The sequence below is a fragment of the Sturnira hondurensis genome, unplaced genomic scaffold (genome assembly GCF_014824575.4).
Source record: "Sturnira hondurensis isolate 20B ecotype Veracruz unplaced genomic scaffold, ASM1482457v3 Scaffold0001304, whole genome shotgun sequence".
Taxonomy (NCBI): Eukaryota; Metazoa; Chordata; class Mammalia; order Chiroptera; family Phyllostomidae; genus Sturnira; species Sturnira hondurensis.
The window spans coordinates 7,982,149-8,004,071 of NW_028073935.1; the positions used below are offsets into that span (position 1 = coordinate 7,982,149).

General features: G+C 38.6%; 1 protein-coding gene across 6 annotated transcripts in view; it reads right to left on the reverse strand.

The window, feature by feature from the left end:
* Positions 1-269: 269 nt before the first annotated feature.
* The window catches only part of LIMS1 (LIM zinc finger domain containing 1), a 185,218-nt gene continuing 163,564 nt past the window's right edge, over positions 270-21,923 (reverse strand). For 2 of the 6 annotated variants that reach the window (XM_037070655.1, XM_037070647.1), the window contains 9 exons: positions 20,110-20,176; positions 18,621-18,741; positions 18,025-18,174; positions 16,553-16,703; positions 7,974-8,066; positions 7,538-7,586; positions 3,169-3,244; positions 2,780-2,969; positions 474-537 (listed from right to left, as the gene is read on the reverse strand). In XM_037070655.1, the coding sequence (XP_036926550.1) occupies positions 2,822-2,969; positions 3,169-3,244; positions 7,538-7,586; positions 7,974-8,066; positions 16,553-16,703; positions 18,025-18,174; positions 18,621-18,741; positions 20,110-20,176 (855 nt within the window). In that variant the 3' untranslated portion in view covers positions 474-537; positions 2,780-2,821. Of the gene's footprint in view, positions 538-2,779; positions 2,970-3,168; positions 3,245-7,537; positions 7,587-7,973; positions 8,067-16,552; positions 16,704-18,024; positions 18,175-18,620; positions 18,742-20,109; positions 20,177-21,923 lie in introns of all 6 variants that reach the window. The other 4 variants (XM_037070639.1, XM_037070619.1, XM_037070609.1 and 1 more) reach the window with 3 other exon arrangements.

Sequence of the window (21,923 nt, forward strand, 5' to 3'; positions counted from 1 at the left end):
AAAAGTTGTAGAGAACAAAAAGGAAAAAGGAGTTATGGACATGGACAACAGTGTGGTGATTTCAAGAAGTGTAGTAGAAGGGGACTAAGTGGTAATGGCCAAAAAAAAAAAGCTGCAGTTAATTTTTTGGACCTTAATTAAAATTTAACATTTAAGCATGCGTTTTTGCTATGAAGTATAATCTTCATTTTAATAAGATGGTAAATGTTCTTAACAAAGGCAAATCTTGATTGCATCTATTTTAAATATGATGACACAAACATTTTTTCTTTTTTAATGAGAAAAAGGAGATGAAGAAAACCATTCATTTAGGTCCCCTTCACTCAATTATTCTGAGACAGGTTTAAGTAGGGTGGATCAGGTCAATAATGTTGGTACTCTCTTATCTTTACAGAGAAGAGAAAAAAGTAAAATATAGGAAGTTATTTCCTTCCTAAGGTCTCGGCTAGTTTCTTAAGTCTTTTCTTCAGTTCCAACGGAAACTTCTCATAGCACTTCTTACAGACTGGTTTCATATCAAACTCCACAAATTTATTCCTAGAGATAATAATAAAAAATTAGTGGAAATATATTTAACATAGACATGTAAATAATGTTAAATTAATTTTACTGATGTAAATGAAGATACTATATGTTAGCAAACAAGTATAACTCTAATCTCAATTCCTGTCACTGAGGTAGATGTAAAAAGTTTACAGTATTTATAATCAATTATCCTATAAATTGATCCTATACATCTACCTGTGTAACACAGAATGTGTATTACATTGTAGTCAGGGCTAAGTATACAGGAAATCTAATATAAATATAATTTAGGTAAGTAAAATTAGTCACATTTTAAAGTACCATGAGAGCACTTTTAAAATTACTTCAAGAAAAGAACTGTACTTCTGTAATTTAAAGATCCTTTTTTAATGAAGGCACATTAATCTTACTATTTTAAATTACATAGTTATGTGGTTTCATCTTTGCTGGTATAAAATAGTTTGCCTTTCATCCTCCCTTCCCTCCAAAAAATCAACCTAAAATATCATCTGAAAAAAATCTTAAATCATAATGGGTTATTTTGGCTGATTGTCTGACAGAAAGGTTGGTAGGGGAGATACAAGTTTTTAATCATTCTTAATGAACACAAACGAATAATATTGCCTGTGGTTACATTTTGTGAATGGTAGCTTGCTCTATGGAGAATTAAAATTTTATTTTTAAAAGGTAGAGCAATACATATTATCAATTTATTTGTAACATAGTTATGGAAAGGACAAGTTTTCAGATGGCCTCCTATCTGTAACATTTTGCTAATTTGTGATTACAATAGCTTATTACTTAGAAGTCCAGGATCTTTAATTGTGAACTGAGTAAATATACAACTTTATAACTTGTGCATTATCTTTGTAATTATATCTAAGAAGCACTTGTGGATCAAGTCCGGTAGTGCACTGTCATCTGTGACAGTGATTAAACCTGCTAAAACCTTTTTCTAGCTGTTTTTCAGAGATACTAATGCTGCCAGTAATGCAAATGTGTAACATTTCAATGATCAGTTTGATTTAAACTATTAAAAATTTCTCCCAAAGTCTTCCTAGAACAGAAGCTATTAAGACTATAATTTTTTTAATTGCAGGAAATAAATGATCACTTCTTTCTCAGATACTGCTAAGCAAAACTTCCATCATTTTAATATCATATTTGAACCTTAATTTGCCTTTATAGATAAATAAACATGGAAACTGAAAAACTAAGAAAACTGTTCAGAATACAATGGTAACCATAAAGGGAAAATGGGATAATCATGCTAGTAATTCAAAAGAATTTCAAAGACTGAATTATTTTTCATAAAAATCAGGAACAGAGATTGGAAACTTCAAGAAAATGAATTCATTGTCCTGAATGGTGTGCCTTCCAGTGTGCTGGATGTCCTTCTGCAAATCAAAAGGTCACCGGTTGATTCCTAGTTAGGGCACATGCCTAAATTTTGGGGCCATGTCCCCAGTGGGGGGCGTGTGAGAGGTAACTGATTGATGTTTCTCTCCCTATCCTTCTCCCTTCCTTCCCCACTCTCTAAAAATAAATAAATAAATCTTAAAAAAAAAAGAAATTCATTAACAGTAAATTTATGGGCATTATATGAAAGCACATATACAGAGTATAGCACAAGTAGGTTTACAATCATGAGTACATGAAATAGTTTACTGTTGTATTATTATTTATTAATTATTGTATTATTTTCCATATGAACTTTAAACCTACTTTTGCCCACCTGGTATATACAAGAAAGATAATAGAAATCTCATTCACATGCTTAGATCTGAAACACACTGAAAAAATTTAATTTATTATCAAACTTAGAACATGAGACACTTGAAATTTACCAATTACATTAATTTAGGCAAAGAAACTCAAAACTAGGATTTTAACAGTTGCAATGATCAGACAAAAATACTTTAAAACTTTCCCAGTATCAAGAAATTGAAATTCTTCCCTTTGAAAACATTAAAAAAGAGAGAGAGAGAAATCTATTCCCATATTATGATTAAAAAAAAAAAGAGATGCCGGAATCTACATATCAAAGGAAATAAATACAATATAAGTGAAGTACATGCCGGTATTAAGTGTGAACCTTACTATTTTAAGCTTTATGCTTTTAATAATCATGTGAAAGAACCAACTCTACACAGGATGAATACTTGTATTTTACTTTATAGCAGTAATAAATACACCCCAAACAAACAAACAAATAGTATAAGACAAAACAACAAAAACATTCTAAAGGACTAACCAAAGAAGAAAGTAGTGAAAATGAAAGAAGGGATAGAAAAGTTTACAAACAGACAGGCTTTTTCTTTTTCTGCTTGTCCTTATCCTTTGCTTCTCTCTCTCGTTTGGCAAGTCGCCTCTTAAATTCTTCTGGCATTTTCTCATAACAGTGTTTGCAGACTGGTTTTAGATCAATTTCAACAAACTTATCCCTTTGAGGAGGACAAAGAAGAAACAGAAGAAAGAACAGAAAACAATTAAAGGAAGAATTCTTACTTTGAGAAGGCCTGAGTACAAAGAAGAAAAAAAAGGAATCAAACAAGTATCTGTTAAAAAATTCTGTATTTAAAAAAAATGTTACCTCCAAATTTTCAGTGTTAGGATTCATGCTGGACCAAAATGTATACTTACTTGAGTGTTAATTTAGTGTTGCAGGTAGAACAGGCAAAACAGTTCACACACCAGGCCTTATTAAGAGCAGAGACCACTAGAGAAATAGGAAAGACAACTGGTCACTTACATTGGTATGGGAAGTGGGTGAGCTGAAACTTTCAACTCTAACACAGAATGAAGGTTATTTTCAAGACACTTCAAAGAGGTCCTCGGAGAATTGCTTGCAAAAGAATCACACAGTTAAAAAACCTTAGTGTTGTTAATTAATGTTTATTGAATTAATTTTATTAACTATTTTTTACATTGAAAACACACAAACCGAACAATTTATGTCTTTTATGGCTGTATAGGCTTCATCTTAGGAAAGATTATCACTGCCCTTTTTAACCTTTACTAAATATTTTTTTAAAAATATTTTATTTATTTTTTAGAGAAGAGGGGAAGGGAGGGAAAAAGAGAGGGAGAGAAGCATCAGTCAGTTGCCTCCCACACGCCCCCAACTAAGGACCGGGTGTGCAACCCAGACATGTGCTCTGACCTGGATTCAAACTGGTAACCTTTTGGTTTGTGGGCCAGCACTGAGTAACACCAGCCAGGTTTCAACCTTTATTTTTAAAAATATACATACAGATCTACTCTCATTCTTCCTGCATTTAAAACTGTATCAGTTAAGGCTGGAAGATGGCAGTGAGGTAGGTGGGAGCAGAGCCCACTTCCCCTTGTGCACAGGTAGAACACCTAGCCAATCTGAGGAACAGAGAGAACAGCCAACAGAATCCCAGCGTTTATAAAGGTTGATGGCTAAATTGTAGAGGACATTGAAAAACAGATGATAAGGAGATTGCTTTGTGATGATAAGGTCCCTGGGACAAGAGTTGGGACCAGGACTGCTGAATTCCCTGGCCAGTGCCTGCTGGAGCCTACCTCAGGATCCCTGGATGACAGCCAAATCACTAGCTCCCTCCTCTGCCAAACAGGGAGGATAGAACAGCACCAGGATGGATCTGGATGCTTGAAGTCACTGGGGGGAATAAAGACAAAGTGGGAGACGCGCAGGGGCAGTGTGCACTCACTGAGACTGTGGATGCTGGCTGAGTCATTACCAGAGGAATTGGGAAGCTGGGCAACACTTGAAGAAGGCAGAAGAGTTGCACCATGTCAGACCCTGACCCAGATTGTCTCCAGTCTGGTTAGAAACTTGGGCTGTGTGAGAGGCTGGGAGCTTATTAGGAGCAGCAGTCTTGAACAGGAGTATTTTATTCAAAAAAAGCCTCTTGGTTGCTGGCTGCTGCAGCTAAAACCTTGGTGGTGCCCCCACCACGGTGGCAGTGCCCCTGCTCCCTCGGGGCTGGGCTAGTACATTAAGAGGAAGAAGAACGTACCCTCCACAAAAGAGAGCAGCAGGACTCTTGGAGTTAGCAGTCCCCAGAAAGACTTAACTCAGTGAAGGAGCTGAACTACTCTGAAGAGACTTTGAGAGTGTGTAGCACCTAGGACAGCAAAGAGCGAGAAGGTGGTATGTGCGTTGCCTCTAATTAGTGTACTTCAAGGACAGCACAACTGGTGGATTGAAGGCACAGACCTGGAGCACACAGGCACTGGGGGCCTGACAGTGAACAGAGGACCTGGCCTAGAGGCTGGGCAACAGAAATCACATGATCATATCAATAGATGCAGGAAAAGCATTTGATAAGGTACAGCACCCATTTATGATAAAAACACTCAGCAAAGTGAGAACAGAAAGAACATTCCTCAACATAATGAAGGCCACATATGAGAGATGTAGAGCCAACATCATACTCAAAGGGCAAAAACTAAAAGCTTTCCTATTAACACCAGCAAGAAGACAAGGATGTCTGTACTCACCACTCCTATTCAACATAGTATAGTTGATATACCCAAGTCTCTATGCTCAATTAATACTTGACAAAGGGGACAGAAGCATAAAATGAAGTAAAAATAGTTTCTTCAACAAATGATGTTGAAAGAGCTAGACAGCTATAAGCAAAAAATTGAAACTCAGTCACCAACTTAAGCCATACACAAAAATAAACTCAAAGTGGATAAAAAAGTTCAATGTAAGTTGTGATACCATAAAAGTCCTAGAGAACAACATAGGCAGGAAAATCTCAGATATTTCACGCAGCAATATTTTCACCAATATGTCCCCTAGAGCAAGGAAGATAAAAGAAAAAATAAACAAATGGGATCTCATCAAAATGAAAAGCTTCTGCATGGCTAAAAAAAAACAGCATTAAAATGAAAAGAGTACCAACTATATGGGAAAACACATGTGCCAATGATACCTTGGATAAGGTATCATTCATCTCCAAAGTATATAAAGAACTCACAGGACTCCACTTCAGGAAGACAATCAAATTAAAAAATGGGTAAAAGACCCGAACAGACACTTCTGCAAGGAGGACATACAGAGGGCCCAGAGACATATGAAAAGATGTTCAGCATCACTAGCCATCAGAAAGATGTAAATTAAAACCATGATGAGATACCAGTTTACACCGGTCAGAATGGCCATCATCACCAAATCGACAAACAATAAGTGTTGGAGAGGTTGTGGATAAAAGTGAACCCTAGTACACTGTTGGTGGAAATGGAGACTGGTACAGCTACTGTGGAAAACAGAATAGAATTTCCCCAGAAAATTAAAAGTGGAATGGCCTTTTGACCAGGCAATCCCACTGCTGGTTCTTATATCCTAAGAACCCTGAAACACCAATGCAAAATAAGCTATATACCCCAATATTTATAGCAGCACAATTTATAGTAGTCAAGTGCTGGAAGCAACCTAAGTGTCCATTAGTAAATGAAAGGATCAAAACACTATGGTATCATTGTATGGCGGAATACTATGCAGCAGAAAGAAAGGAGCTCCTACCCTTTGGGACAGCATGGATGGAACTTGAGAGCATTATGCTAAGTAAAATAAGCCAGGCCAAGAAAGACAAATACCAAAAGATCTCATCTTTAAGTGGAATCTAATCAATAAAACAGATAAGCAAGCAAAATATAACCAGAGACATTGAGATTAAGAACAAACTGACAGTAACTACAGGGAAAGTGGGAGGTGATAATGAGGGGAAAAGAGGGAAGGGTTTTCAGGAACAACTACAAAGGACACATGGACAAAACCAAGGGGTCTGGAATCACGGGAGGGAGGTGGGGATTGCTAGGGTGGGTGGGGAGTGGTGGACAGAAAAGGCAGACAACTGTACTTGAATCACAATTAAAAGAAACTGTATCAGTTAAGTATTATCGCTCTGTGTTTTTTGAAAATGCTTCACTTGTTAGGAAACCATTCACTGAAGGTGTGAATGTAGGAAACTGCATATCAACCTCTGTTTATAGTTAATATTTTTCTTTTTCTTTCCTCTGTGTATCCTATGAGGCATATAAATGCTATGTATCATGTCTTCACAGGAAAGCTCTTGTCCTCTCACTCTTACAGACAATGCAGTGTTCATATCACTTAGATGAGTTTTCGTGGCACAATGCTTCCCTACCTGCAAGCACACTTCTCACTGCTTTTCTGTTCCTACTGCCACTGGCCCAACAGAGAAATATAGAATAGGGAAGTAATTTTAAAAAGAAACCCCAGCTGTTAGTGTATTCACCTACGGGAGTTTTTCTTTTAAAACTGAGAGCTTCCTTTGACAGCAACTTTCATCTGGTAGCTGTCCCATGTATGAGAAAGTTTTATTTTAAGGGTACTATAATTTGTTTTCTTAAACTAAACTTTTTTTCGCAAAATGCATATGTGTGTTATTTCAGCAAGCATTTTCCCAGTGATATTCTCTGCTGAGAACCATAAAGCATGCTGAAAACAGAAATGTTTAAAACTTTGACAGGAAGGTTCTGGCAGAATTGTGCTAGGGACTATTAGCAAACACAGCTGCTTGCGGTTCCAATCAATCATCTGTGCTTAATTATCCCAGTACAATGCCAGTGTCCTAGAAATGTCTATAGGTAACTGCCAGGTTTTAACATCTGCAAGATAAAAGTGACTCTTCCTACCATGGTAGATTAAACTGTTCTTAATAACACTGCTTAATAGCTTCCAAGTTATGTAATTCTAGGGAACAGAAAGAAAAATAGGTTTCAGGATTGAACATAAATGCTTTTTACACTTCTACTGTAACAACCCTGTGGCAATGACCTAAATTATCATCAAAAATGAGGAACAAATCCAACTCTTAGGCTATTATCATCTTAATTGATATAAATTGCTTGGGAAACAGGCCAAAGAGAAAAAGTGACTGATAAGAGTCATATTCCAAACAATAGCAATCATCAGCCTCTTTCAGTTTTCACATCTCCCAAATATTTTTGTTTCAAAATAGTGCCATATGAAATTTCTATAGTTACTTACCATCACCTTCTATAACACGATTGCAGTGGAAACAAACATCACCAAATAGCTGAAAAATGAAAAAGCAGTAAAAATTCAACGTGTTAGAAATAAGATTTAAAACACCAAATATTTAATATGATTTTATTTCGTTCTACCACTTAAAAACAAATAGCTGGCTACCTAAATCCAGATTTTACCATTACTAGAGAAAACATGTAGCAGTTGACTAATTTTTAACTGTTATGATGAAAATAATTTACTTTTCATTACTACCCAAAACCAAAAAAGGCTCTGGAGGAGTTCCAGATTTAAGGAAGCTAAAGGAACATGACAACCCTAGCCAGGGTTCAGTCCTATAGTGAAAAAAATTTCCAAGAGATTTCTTTAAAGCTGAAATACTAATAAGCTTAAATTCATAGAAGTATATCTCATATCCAATGAGTACATACAATACCTGGTTATAGTGGGTTTCACAATATGCCAGGCCCTTCCTTTCATAATGGCGATGTCCAAGAAATGGTTTTTCACACTTGGCACAAACAAAATGCTGAAAAAAGAAAATTGCTACAGGTCAGTTTTGATTTGCCATATTTTACTTCTCAAATGAAGTCAAACTGTAAAGCTATACTATCCTCAGAGAAGGGACATGACGTTTGAGGTACTGGTTTCATTCTGCAATAGGTACTCCTCTAGCAATTTCAGTCTTAATTCAGGTGTCTTTGACAAGTGAATCCCCAGCCTATTCAAACATCATGAAAAGAGAAGCCAGGTGAATGTCTGAGAAACATCTGTAAGCTAGGGGGTCCATCTGGAGATGGACCATGAAAGTGGAGATGTGGAGAAGTGGAGATGGACACTTCTCTCAAGAAAATTTAAGAACAGACTTCTGGCCAAGATGGAAGCGTACGTAGATACGCTTCGCCTCCTCCTGCAACCATGGTAAGAAGGATCACAACTAACTTCGAACTTAAAAACAACGAGAACTGTCAGAAAATCAAACTGTATGGAACTCTGACAACCAAGGATTTAAAGAAGATATATTCATTCAGATGAGTAGGAGGGCAGAAATGGGGAATTAGGATGAGAGGATATGGTGTGGCGGCTGCTGGTTCAACCGGTGGTCTGACATTCATGTGTGGCGGTTAAAAACCAGGAGGGACACTTGGGAAGTGAGCAATCCCAGCCCCAGGCTACACTGCACAGCCCCGGATTCCAGCACCAGGGGAAAAAAGCCTCATAATTTCTGCCTTAAAAACCAGTGGGGGGCCCTGGCTGGTGCAGCTCAGTGGATTAAGTGTGGGTCTGTGAACCAGAGGGTCGCTGGTTTGATTACCAGTCTAGGGTACATGCCTGGGTTGCAGGCCAGGTCTCCACTAGGGGGGCACATGAGAGGCAACAACACATTGATGCTTCTATCCTTCTCTTCCCATCTCTCTAAAATAATATATAAAATATTTAAAAAAAAACAGAGAGGGGGTTGGGGAAGTAACTGCTGGTCTCTGAGGAAAGTCCATTTAAAGGATCCATGGAGCCCTAGAACATAAGGCAAACCCATCTACTCTTGTATTCCGCACCAGGGCAGCAGCTAGAAGGGTGCCAACTGCATATGGGAAGTGGGAAAATTGGGAAAAGTGACTGGAAACAGGGTGAGAGCTGAGCAAGCAGCATTATTTCCTCTCCAATCCCTCCCCCACAGTGACACAAAGCAGTGGAACGGATTGCCCCACCCTGGTGAATACCTAAGGCTCTGCCCCATACAACGTAACAGGCTCACCAAGACAAGGAGTCAAAGCTCCTCCATCTAATACATAGAAACAAACATAGGGAGGTTACCAAATTGAAGAGACAAAGAAATATGGCCCAAATGAAAGAACAGATCAAAATTCTAGAAAAAGAACTAAGGAAAACTGAGACAGGCAAACTATCAGACACGTAGTTCAAAACACTGGTGACAGAGTATGCAGAGAAGTCACTGAATAAAGAAACAAGAATTCAAAAAAAAGAGGGGAGAATAAAAAGACTCTGGGACATCTCCGAATATGCTAACATCTGATTCATAGGGATGCCAGAAGGAGAATAGAAAGAGCAAGAAATTGAAAACTTATTTGAACAAACAATGAAAGAAAACTTTTCTAATTTGGTGAAGGAAATAGACATCTAAGTCCAGAAACTATAGAGTCCCAAACAAGTTGGAACCAAAGAGGGCAAACTAAAACACATAATTAAAATGCCGAAGATTAAAGCTAGCATAAAAGCAGCAAAAGAAAAGCAGAGAATTACCTACAAAGGAGCTCCCATAAGACTATCAGCTGATTTCTGAGAGTGAAAGATGGCGGCAAGGTAGGTGGGAGCTGAACCCACTTGCTTGTGCACCCAACTGGGACACCTAGCCAATCAGCCAATAGAATCCCAGTTTGGAAACCAAAGACTGCAGAGGACGTTTAAAAACAGATGGCAAGGAGATCTCGTAGGCTGATGGTATGGTCGCTGGGGCCTGTGCAGGGAACATGGCTGCTGAGGTCCCAGGGCCCAGTGTCAGGGACTGTGGCTACCACAGGTGCTTTGGAAGAGAGCCAGATCAGGACTTGTAATTTCACAGCTTCCTTCCTTCCCAGATCAGGGAAGCCAGTCCCATATACCAGGAGAGACCTGCATGCTTCAAGTTGCTTGGGGGATACAGTCATAGTGAGAGACACACAGAGGCAGTGTTTCCCGGCTAGGACAGTACCAGAGAAACTAGGGAGCAGGGTGACACCTGGAGATGGGAGAAGAGTTAGGCTGTGACTGACCCTGACCCGGTAGTTTCTGGACTGGTCAGAGAGTTGGGCTGTGTGAAAAGTGGGACTATGGTAAAAATGGCTGGCAGCAACCTAGGAGAATTTGTTAAAAAAAAAAAAAAGGCCTTCAGCCACTGGGCAAGGAACTCTCTCCTATGCTGCGGCCAGGCCAGTGAAAAAGGAGGAGGAGGGGTGCAATTTATTCTAAATCAGGGCACCTCATGGACTGATCAAAGTTGGGCAGTAGGGGCTCAGTGGGGTAGTGGTCCACAGAGACTTAATTTAATAGGGAAAACCAAACTGCCCTGAAGGGAATTTGCATGCACAGTGACCAGGCCAGCAAAGAAGGAGGAGGGATGCAAGTTGCTCCCACTTGGTGCACCTCATGGACTAAGCAACGAGTGGAACAACAAAGTGGATTAAAGGTGTCCACTGGGCATATATGGACTGTGGGAGCTGCACAATGCTCTGAGAGCTTGCACTGGAGGCTAGACACCTGTGAATATTGGAGCCTGGACCAAGCTCCCAACACAGAACCACAGGAAAGGAGAAAAAAAAGGAGCCCAGCCCCGCTGTGCTCAGAGTTATCAGAAGACCAGCAGAACCCACTTGGCAGGATTAAAGTCAGCAACACACTTTTTTTTTCCTTCCAAGTGTAAGCCAATGAGACCTGGGGCTATGAAAGGACCAAAGACAGATCGAGAGAGAGAGAGATCAGAAGGATTACCTCAACAATGAGACAGAATTCACTCTGATATGCTATAGAACTTGCATTTTATTTTTTACTTTTATTTTTATTTGTATTTTTTGTTATTGTTATTATTTTCTCTTCCTTCTGTTTAGTTTTCTTTCTTTTGTTTGTTTGATTTCATTGTTTGACTGGTTTTCTTTGTTATCCCTTTCATATTGCATTTTAATTTCTCTTCCTTCATTTCACTCTTATACCAACAACACACTAATAATGGTCCTGTACTTTAAAAAAAAATTCAGATCATGTATTTGTCATATTATTATTGTTCCAATTCCCTTCCATAGTCTTAGTCCATTTCACTATCTTCCTGTGCTTTATTACTGTTGTGGTTAACGTCTTCCTCTCAAACACTACGACAAGTTTCTAGCACTTACTCTCACTATATCTCACCATCTAACCTTGCATAAGCACTCTGCTTTCTGGAGTCAGTGTTCTCTTTTCCCTCTAATAAGAGTCTAATCTCTTTTTCACCTTTTATAAAAAGTGGCTAGTTGGGTGAAATATCATGGTTATTGCTGTACTTCTCCACCAAATCTTCTATGTGTTCTCTACTTGTTAGTACTTTAATTCCTGTAGAACACTCTCCTGCTGTCTCACTCCATTTCACCTTTGCCCTGCTCCAGATCACATGCAAGAAAAGATGGTAGTTGTAAATACCAGTAAACCTGCTAGAGGGGAGAATCCACCAATAAAGGAGCTATCAACAGGCAAAGACCAAGTACAATAAAAGAGCCCACACAAATGAAAAAAAAAAAAAAAAAGGCAACCCTAGAGCATCCAGACAAGGAGATTAAAGAGAAAGCACCACTGAGTCCCACAGAACTCCTACCACACCCTTCACGCACCCTACACAGACAGCTGGCAAACCAGAGCATCGGGAATCGCAGAAACACACAAAAAGACTCACCCCTAAAGTGGGGAGATAAAGAAAGAACCTGAAATCAAAAGGCAGGAAAGACTGCTCTGTAAAAGAGCTAAATGAATGGAGGTAAGCAAATTATCAGGTACAGAATTCAGAAGAATGGTTATAAGGATGCCCGAGGAACTCACTGACGACTAGAAGGAACTGAGTGGGAACTACGAGAGTATGAAAAAAGAAATAGAAACTATCAATAAGAACAAGAAAGAAATGAAGAATACAATTTCTGAAATAAAAAACACAGTAGAGGGAATTAAAAGCAGGCTAGATGAAGCAAACACTGAATCAGCAAGCTGGAAGACAAGGTAGAAAGAAAAACCCAGGGAAAGCAGCTACATGAAAAAGAAACTAAAAAAATATGAATATAACTTAAGGGAACTACAAGATAACATGAAACACGGCAATATTTGAATCATAGGGAAACAAAAAGGAGAAGAAAAGGAACAAGCGATAGAAAAGTTGTTTGAAAAAATAATGACAGAAACATTCAGAACCTGGAGAGGGGAAAAGTCATGCATGTGCAGAAAGCACAATGAGTCCCAATCAAGATGGATCCAAAGAGGCCTAGTCTAAGACACACCATAATTAAAATGCCAAGTTTCCAATACAAAGACAGAACCTTAAAAGCAGCAAAGGAGAAACAAGAAGTAACATACAAGAAAACTCCAATTTGGCTAGCAACAGATTTCTCAACAGAAACATTACAAACCAGAAGGAAATGCTAAGAAATATTCAAGTAGAGGATTTCCAGCCAGGATGCAGGCATAGGTGGAAACACTCTGCCTCCTTGCACAACCAAGTTTAAAGACAACAAAGTTTTAGAAACAAAAACGCAACCAAAACACAGAAAAATTAAACTGTACGAAAGTCTGACAACAAAGAACCATTCAGCCAGACGGGTAAGAGGGGCGGAGTCAGTGGCTGGTGGAGTGGGGTCCCACAGGAAAAGGCAGCCAGATTGACCCAGGCACGCAGGAAGCGGTTGGCAGATTCCAGGTGTGGGGTGGCAACAGGCGGACCCAGTGAGGGCACAAGGGGGCTGCGGACTGTGGTCCCACATTCACGCACAGATAAAACAGGCAAAGGAGCGAGCAGTGAGATAGACCGTGCAACCCAGGGCCTCAGTGCCAGAAATTAAAGCCCAAAAGCAGCAACTGGAAAAACTTTTGCGGTCTAGGTGCTGGGAGAAGCTCCCAGGGTCACAGAGAGTTTGTTGGAGAGACCCACAGGATCCTAGAGGGTGCACAGGACCATACACCAGGGAGCCAGCCCCAGTGGGGCCCAATTTGCTTGGGGAAAGCAGCAGAGGGAACCAAAATCCAAGAGAGTGTGGAACAAGTGCCACTGACCTTCTCCGACCTCGCCCCCACATACAGCATCACAACCCAGCCACAAGCCAGAGCCCTGGTGAACACCTAAGGCTCTGTCCCTCATATGTAACAGGCGTAACATGACCAAAAAATTATGGCTCAAACAGAAGAACAAATCAAAGCTCCAGAGCCAATACTTTTAAGTGACCAAGAGATGGCCAACCTGTCAGATGCACAGTTCAAAATACTGGTGATCAGGATGTTCACAGAACTGCTTGATTTTAGTCGAAAATTAGAGGAACAAATGAAGGCTAAACTAATTGAAATGAGAAGGGAAATGCACAAAAAACCAATAGTGATGGAAAGGAAACTGGGACTCAAATCAAGGGAGTGGACCAGAAGGAATTAAAAAATGACCAAACAGAAAAGAAGGAAGAAACAAGAATTTAAAAAAATGAGGAGAGGCTTAGGAACCTCCAGGACATCTTGAAACATTCTAACATCCAAATTATAGGGGTACCAGAAGGGGAAGAGCAACAGCCACAAGTGGAAAACTTACTTGAACAAATAATAAAGGAGAACTTCCTCAGTCTGGCAAAGGCAGTAGACTTCCAGGAAATCCAGGAAGCTCAGAGAGTCCCAAAGAAGTTGGACCCAAGAAGGAACACACAAAGGCACATCATCATTACATTAGCCAGGATTCAAATGAAGGAGCGAATCCTAGAAGCAGCAAGAGATAAGGGGACAGTCACCTACAAAGGAGTACCCATCAGAGACTGTCAGCGGATTTCTCAAAAGAGACCTTCCAGGCAAGAAGGGGCTGGAAAGAAGTATTCCAAGTCATGAAATCCAAAGACCTACAGCCAAGATTGTTCTATCCAGGAAAACTTTCATTTAGAATGGAAGGACAGATAAAGTGCTTCTCAGATAAGGTCAAGTTCAAGGAGTTCATCATCACCAAGCCCTTATTACATGAAATGCTAAAGGGACTTCTCCAAGAAAAAGAAGATAAAAAATATGAACAGTGAAAGGACAGCAAACTCACAGTTATTAACAACCACACCTAAAATAAAAGCAAACTAAGAGGACAGCTAGATCGGGAGTGGAAACATAGAAATGGAGATCACATGGAGGGTTAGCAACAGGGGAGTGGGAGGAGGAGAAGTGGAGAGAAGGTACAGAGAATAAGTAGCATAGACAGTAGGTAGAAAATAGATAGGGGGAGGGCAAGAATAGTATGGGAAATATAGAATCTAAAGAATTTGTGACACATGAACATAAACTAAAGGGGGGGATAGTGGGGGAGGGGTTGTGCAGGGTGGAGGGGAATGAAGGCGGGGGAAATGGGACAACTGTAATGGCATAATCAATAAAATATATTTAAAAAAAGAAATATTCAAGTAATGAAAAGCAAGGGCCTACAACCAAGACTACCCTCCCAGCAAGGCTCTCAATTAAAATGGAGGATGAAATAAGGAGTTTCCCAGACAGAAGCAGACTGAAAGAATATACCTTCACCACACCAACACTGTAAGATATGCTAAAGGGAACTGTTTCGTGAAGAGAAGGAGCCCTTGCTGGAGTGGCTCAGTGGCTGAATGTTGGCCTGCAAACCAAAGGGTTGTCAGTTTGATTTCTGGTCTAGGGCACATGCCTGGGTTGTGAGCAAGGTCCCTGGTGGGAAGTGTGTGAGAGGCAGCCACACACTGATGTTTCTCTTGCTCTCTTTCTCCCTCTTTCCCTCCTCTCTATAAATAAATAAATAAATAAATAAATAAATAAATAAATAAATAAATATCTCTAAACAAATAGAAGGAAAAAGAGTGAGAGAGGAACACAGGTATGAAGGGGGAAATGAATAAGTACCTATCAAAATTAAGTTTAAATGTAAATAGATTAAATGCTCCAATCAAAACACAGAAGCTGAATGGATAAGAAAACCTGACCTGCACATATGCTGCTTATAAGAGATCCACCTCAAAACAAAAGATCTACACAGACTGAAAGTGAAGGGTTAAGAAAAAATATTCCAAGTAAATGGAGAGAGAAAAAAACCCAGGGTAGCAATACTTATATCAGACAAAATAGACTTCAAACCAAGGCCATACAAAGAGACAGAAGGACACTTCATAATACTCAAGAGAAGAATCCAATGAGAAGACATAAAGAGTGTAAACATATATGCGCCCAACATCAGGAGCACCTGAATGTGTAAGGGAAATCTTGGAGGAATTCCAGAAAGATATAGACAGCAACAAACTTATACTAGGGGATTTTAACACACCACTGTCAACAAGGGCAGGGCTGAAGGGATAATGGAGGAGAATAGGGGAAGGGCTATTAGGGAACATGTCTAAAGGACACATGGAAAAAGCCAAAGGGGTAAGGTCAAGGGTGGGAGGTGGGGATGGGTGGGGCAGGGGGGTCATTGTGGGGTGAAAATGGAGACCGTGCTTGAATAAAAAAAAAGGATTATCAGCTGATTTCTCCAAAGAAACCTTACAAGCAAGAAGGGGCTGGACAGAAGTATTCAAAAGTATGAAAGGCAAGGACTTACATCCAAGATTGCTCTATCCAGCAAAGCTTTCATTTAGAATGGACGGGCAGATAAAGTGCTTCTCAGATAAGGTCAAGTTAAAGGATTTCATCATCACCAAGCCCTTTTTTATATGAAATGTTAAAGGGACTTATTTAAGAAAAAGAAGATCAAAACTATGAACAGTAAAATATCAACTCACAACTATTGACAACTGAATCTAAAAAACAAAAACAAACTAAGCAAACATCTAGAAAGGAACAGAATCTGGAGGGTTATCAGCGGGGAGGGGGAAGAGGGATAATGGAGGAAAATGTACAGGGATTAAGAAACATAATTGGTAGGTACAAAATACAGAGGGAGATGTTAAGAGAAGTATAGGATATGGAGAAACCAACTTATATGCACGACCCGTGGACATAAACTAAGGGAGTAATTGTTGGAGGGAAGGTGATACTGGGTGGAGGGAGTAAAAGGGAAAAAAACCTGGGACAACTTTCACAATCTAATCAGTCAAATATATTTCTAAAAAAGGAAAGAAATAAAGAACAAAGCATTACATCCTATATCATTATAAGAGCTCACAAAAACAGTGTATATTCCATATTCCTAATTTTCTACAAAGTCAGTTGTCTTCAAAATGTTCATATTAAATCTCTAAAAATCTCCTTATCTTGCTAACACATCTGAACCAAGGAAATTAAAAAGTACTATTTGCCCCCACATAATTTCGAATTTACCTCCACATGCCACTGTTTGCCCATGGCATTTACCACGCGCCCTTCAATGGGCCTTCGACAAGCGCCACATATGGGAACTCCCATTTTGTCATGGCATGGCAAGCAATACAGTTCTCCTTTCAGCTCCCGGGCATCAGCAGTCAGCTCTTTCCTGTCCGTGAGAAAGATACTCAAATGAATACCATCAAGAGAGGAAAAAAACAGGCAATGATGTGGCTAATACTTTTAGAAGGTTTTTGAAGACACCACTATAACAATCCCTGTAACTTCTTTTCCCTCATGGTGATTAGAGTAATGTGAATTAACAGGTTTGAATAGTTTTCAAATCTCTACCAAAACATCAATATCATACAATAATGATAAAATGTAATTAAGTCAGATATATACCACCACACTGGTTATATCTATCATTTCCTTGACTTTTATCACAACATAGTCCATTTGTTGTCTTTAAAAAGCTAGAGAATAATAACAATACTGAGGAAAGACTCAGTGATATTATCTGTCTAAAATAACTGTGGAGTTTAGAGATTAGTTCCTTTTAATAATAATTATTTAAACTATCACAAGCTTTCAAGAATAGTTATACATGAATAGGAAATAGACAATGACCAGAATTTTCTGTTTCCAAATGCTAAAATATTCTATTATTTTCAGTCTCCTGTGTCAATACACATGTCAGAGATGGCTCCAATTAGTCAAATGGACTTGTTTGAATTTCACCTTTTTAAATAATTCTTTACAAATGCTAAAGGAAAATATCCTACCAGAAGGCGAAGTATCCTACCAGAGGGCGGACAGGCAAGAAAACCAGGAAAGGCACAAATTGATAATTACAAAAAAGATGAGGTGGCTGTACTAACACCACAAAGCTGTTTCTTGACCTTTTGCCTACCTTATGTCTTCCCCTACTAGAATTTAGCATGTAAGTTCATATTCATTATAGTAAAGTATCTTTTTCATTTAAATTTTTATATTAGATAACAAACTCAGAAAATCACAGCCCAACAATTTATCATGAGATTTTGAAGAAAAAAACTCCCTTTAGATGTAATTTAAGATATTTTGAGATAACACCCAAATATTATAACTGTAGAAACTATATATGTATATAAGGATAAAACTTTTAAAAGCTCTTTTTGAATCCTACATTGAAAAAGCAGTTTTTGAGATGATTTGGGATATTTTGACATGGTTTGAACATTCCCAGCTCTGTACATACATATGCACATGCACACACACAAAGTATGTTGCACACCCAGTCAAATGGGGCAAAGTGTTAACTGATGAAGCTAAATGATGGGCATGTAGGTATTCTTTTATTATTCTCTTGAATTTTCTATAGGTTTAAAATTTTCCAGATTAAAAGTTGGAGAAAAACAATTTGGTCTGCAGGTATAAAAGAAATATAGAGAAATGTGATCTTTTATTTTATTACTACCATTTGTGCAATAACAAAGAAATCACAATACCCGCAGTTGGCACAGTTGAAATGGTCCGGATGGTAAGGGTCATTCTTGAAAATCAAAGGCTGTTCATCAATGATGGCATGGCATTTCTGGCAGATGTATTTTCCAAGGCCCCTGGCTTTCTCACGATTATGACAGGGGCGACACAGATGTCTAAACAAAACCAAAACTGTTTTAGAAACTTAAAAATAAAATATAAGGTCCTTCCTAATGATTAAAAAAAATATGCTCCTCTAATCTCCCAAAAGAAATTAAGGAAACTGTTTCCTTAAAAAATCACTGCTGACTTAGCAGAGCAAAATCAAGCCACTACTTTTTATACAAAAAGTTATTTATTCCAATCCAAATCATCTGACTGATACTTCAGAAACTGTATTTTAAGTACCTATACCTCTTTTTGTCAGCCCAGGAACACAAGTGGCAGCCAAGCACTGCAGCACAAAAATTGCAGGGCCCTCTCTGAACAGGCGCCAGTTCTGAGTCCCTATACCTTAAACTCAGTGTCCTAAAGCACTGCCTTATAGTCTCACGAGAACATATGCATGACCTTGTAGTAGTCACTGTATCTACCCCCACCTGACAAGGATAAAAACTCCTACCTGCCAGCATTCTTGACAAACCCGATGTCTGCCAGGACTTGCTGGCAGAGGTCGCAGCAGAAGCACTCAGGGTGCCAGCTGTTGTTCATTGCTTTGATAACTCGGCCAATGATGAACTCACCTGTGCAAAGGGACACAAAACATATCCAATGTGGTGTTTTACTGCTAAAAGCAGTAAGGGAAAAATACATTTAAACCTTTCTCCACAAATAGGGACTCTTTATATATGTGTCTACCACAGTAAGCACTGTATCAACAAAATGTTTTCTATTTCATCTGTATGACTCTGTAGCTATATTTTCAGGCTGTCTTATTACATCTCTGCATCTGGCTTTCCTTTTACAAACAATGTACTGGACTCTTTTGAATGTCTTTTGGTAATTTCTGGTTATCATTGACACAGAAAACTGAAATCCACAGAACATATTCTTGTAACCAGTGCTTAATTTCTTCTTTCATTAAACCTTTGTAACATTCTAATCAACTTCTCCAAGCTCTGGAGATCTTTTAGTAGGGCTTAACAACCAGTGAAGGGCTTAAGGTGTAAGCAAGCCCACCACTTGTGCAATACACAAGCAATCTGTTAACAGGCCAGTGCTCAATCTACTGAGCGACACCAGCCAGAGCTATGACACACAGGTAATCTTTCAGCATCTACGTACCTGACTGACATCTTTTCTCTCTCCCGGAAAACCAAAAGCCAGTATGTACAGGTTGCACTAACAGGGGAAATGAACATTCTAAAAGATCATCTAACAGAAGTTCTCATTTGTCCCAAAATACTTTTAAACTGTAAGTCATTAAAAATCATTTCTCTTTCCTTTAAAAGATTTTTTTAAAGTTTATTTATCTATATTAGAAAGAGGGGAAGGGAGGGAGAAAAAGAGAGAAAGAAACATCATGTGAGAGAGACACATTGATGGGCTGCCTTCTGCACACAACCTGACTGGGGACTAAATTTGCAACCCTGGCATGGGGACTAAATTTGAATGGGAGTTAAACTGGTGACTTTTTGGTTTGTGGCTCAACCAACTGAGCCACACTGGCTGGGCTTCTCTCTGATTTTTAAATAAAATTTTAAATTTATTTATTGATTTTTTTTTTTTTTTTTTTTTAGAGAGAGGAAGGGAGAGATGGGAGGGTAGGAGAGTCAGAGAGAGACAATCGATTTACTGTGCCACTTAGTTATGCATTCACTGCTTGATTCCTATATGCGCCCTGTCAGGGGATCAAACCCACAACCTTGGCGTATTGAGATGATGCTCTAACCAACTGAGCGATTCAAGGCCTCTCTCCAGGTTTTGATACTATTCCAGTTTGTTAGATATTAGTAAGAGGAAAGAGAGCTGGTAAATTACCTAAATGTTATTTATAATGACAACCAAAAACCACTGATACTTTAGTAGCATTAAATGGCTTAAGTAATTTTTTTAATGGCATAAGTAATTTTGAAACTTATTTTTATTTTATATTCAGCAGTAAAACTTACCACATTGATGACAGCAAGGTGCAAAGAGCATCTGAAAATCATGTTCACAGTACTTCCTTCCTTCAAACTGAAACAAAAAGTACTTGTAAATATTAAATAACCAGAGGATAAACACAATTATTCTACAGAGACAAAAGGAAAGATGGTTTGGAACTAAGAACTCTGCTACTGAGACTTTTAAAAGCAGATACACTTTTGTATCTTCCACACAACTACATGGGGACACAGGAAAAGAAACAACGAACAAGTTGAGACCAGAACTAATATTGTGCCCTTAGAACATGGTGGCTTTGCCTCTAGCTATTCTTAATTGTTTTTTGACTTACATACTCCACCTTTAAGAATCTGATGAAAGCTACAGACCCCACCCCCTAGAAAATGTGCACATACAAACCTCTTCCCACAGGTTTTAAAGCTGGTATCTAAAATATTTTACTTTAGATTCTCAGTCAGGGCACATGACTGGGTTGCAGGCCAGTTCCCTGCAGGCCAACTCCCAGCAGGGGACGCACAAAAGGCAACCATACATTGATGTTTCTCTCCCTCTCTCCTTCCCTTCCCCTCTAAAGATAAATGAATAAAATCTTTAAAAAAAATAAAATATTTTACTTTAGGCTTAAATATTTAAAAAGGGTAAATATTCTAGTATATTTTAAATTTAAGCATTTTAAAATGGGACCAAAACCTTTTAAAAATTAAACTTTAATAGTTGGCAAATTTACATCCTTCTTTTCCCTCCTTGAACTGTTTCCATTTAATTTCCCCCAAAGTTTTATCCTAGTATATTTCCTGATCACCTTACTATACTTCACTGCAATTAAAAAGTTTAATTTCTGATTCCAAAAGGCTCTAAAAGTTAACATTCTCTTTCCCTTTTCTTTTTTAAAAGGGAATGCATGGATACTTATGAGGAGCAATCTTTTTTTAAAAGAGATTTTATTTATTTATTTTAAAGAGATGGGAAGGGAGGGAGAAAATGAAGGAGGGAAAAATCAATGTGTAAGAGATACACTGTTTGGTTGCTTCTTGCATGCCCACAAACAGAGACCTGGCTTGCAATCCAGGCCTGTGCCCTGACTGGGAATGGAACTGGTAACCTTTCACTTTGCAGGATGATGCCCAACCCACTGAGCCACACTGTACAGGGCAACATTCCTTTTTCTGGATAAAATTATCATTATGATTATTATTAGTAAAACATGTTACAAATGTTAAATTTTACTTTTCACTACTTATATACTTGAAAAGCATACTTTAATGAGTTGAGCAGGGCTACTCTTTCCCCTCAGAATTATTTCATACATGCATGGAGAATTATGACTTACCACTATAATAGCCATTAATTCTAGATTAATTTCTATTTTGGGGGTTGCTTTTATCCTTTTCACATAAAAACACTGTAGAAATTATAATTATATAAATGTCTTCCTTTGAGTCTTTGAGTTCCTTACAAGTTATATGCTTAAAATCACAAAATTGATTATCAAAACCCACTCTTAATAATGTATCAGATTTTATTTAGACTTCCAGCCAAGATGGAAGCGAAGGTGGAAACACTGTGCCTCCTCGCACAACCAAGTTTAAAGACAACAAAGTTTTAGTGACAAAAATGCAACCAAAACACAGAAAATTGAACTACATGGAGTCCGACAACAACAAACCATTCATCCAGACCAATAAATCAGGCAAAGGAGCGAGCAGTGGAACAGATTGCGCAGGCAAAGACCCCAGCAATGGGAATTAAAGCCTAAAAGCACCAATTGGAAAAACTTCCGGGGTCGAGGTGCTGGGAGAGGCTTCCAGGCTCACAGAGA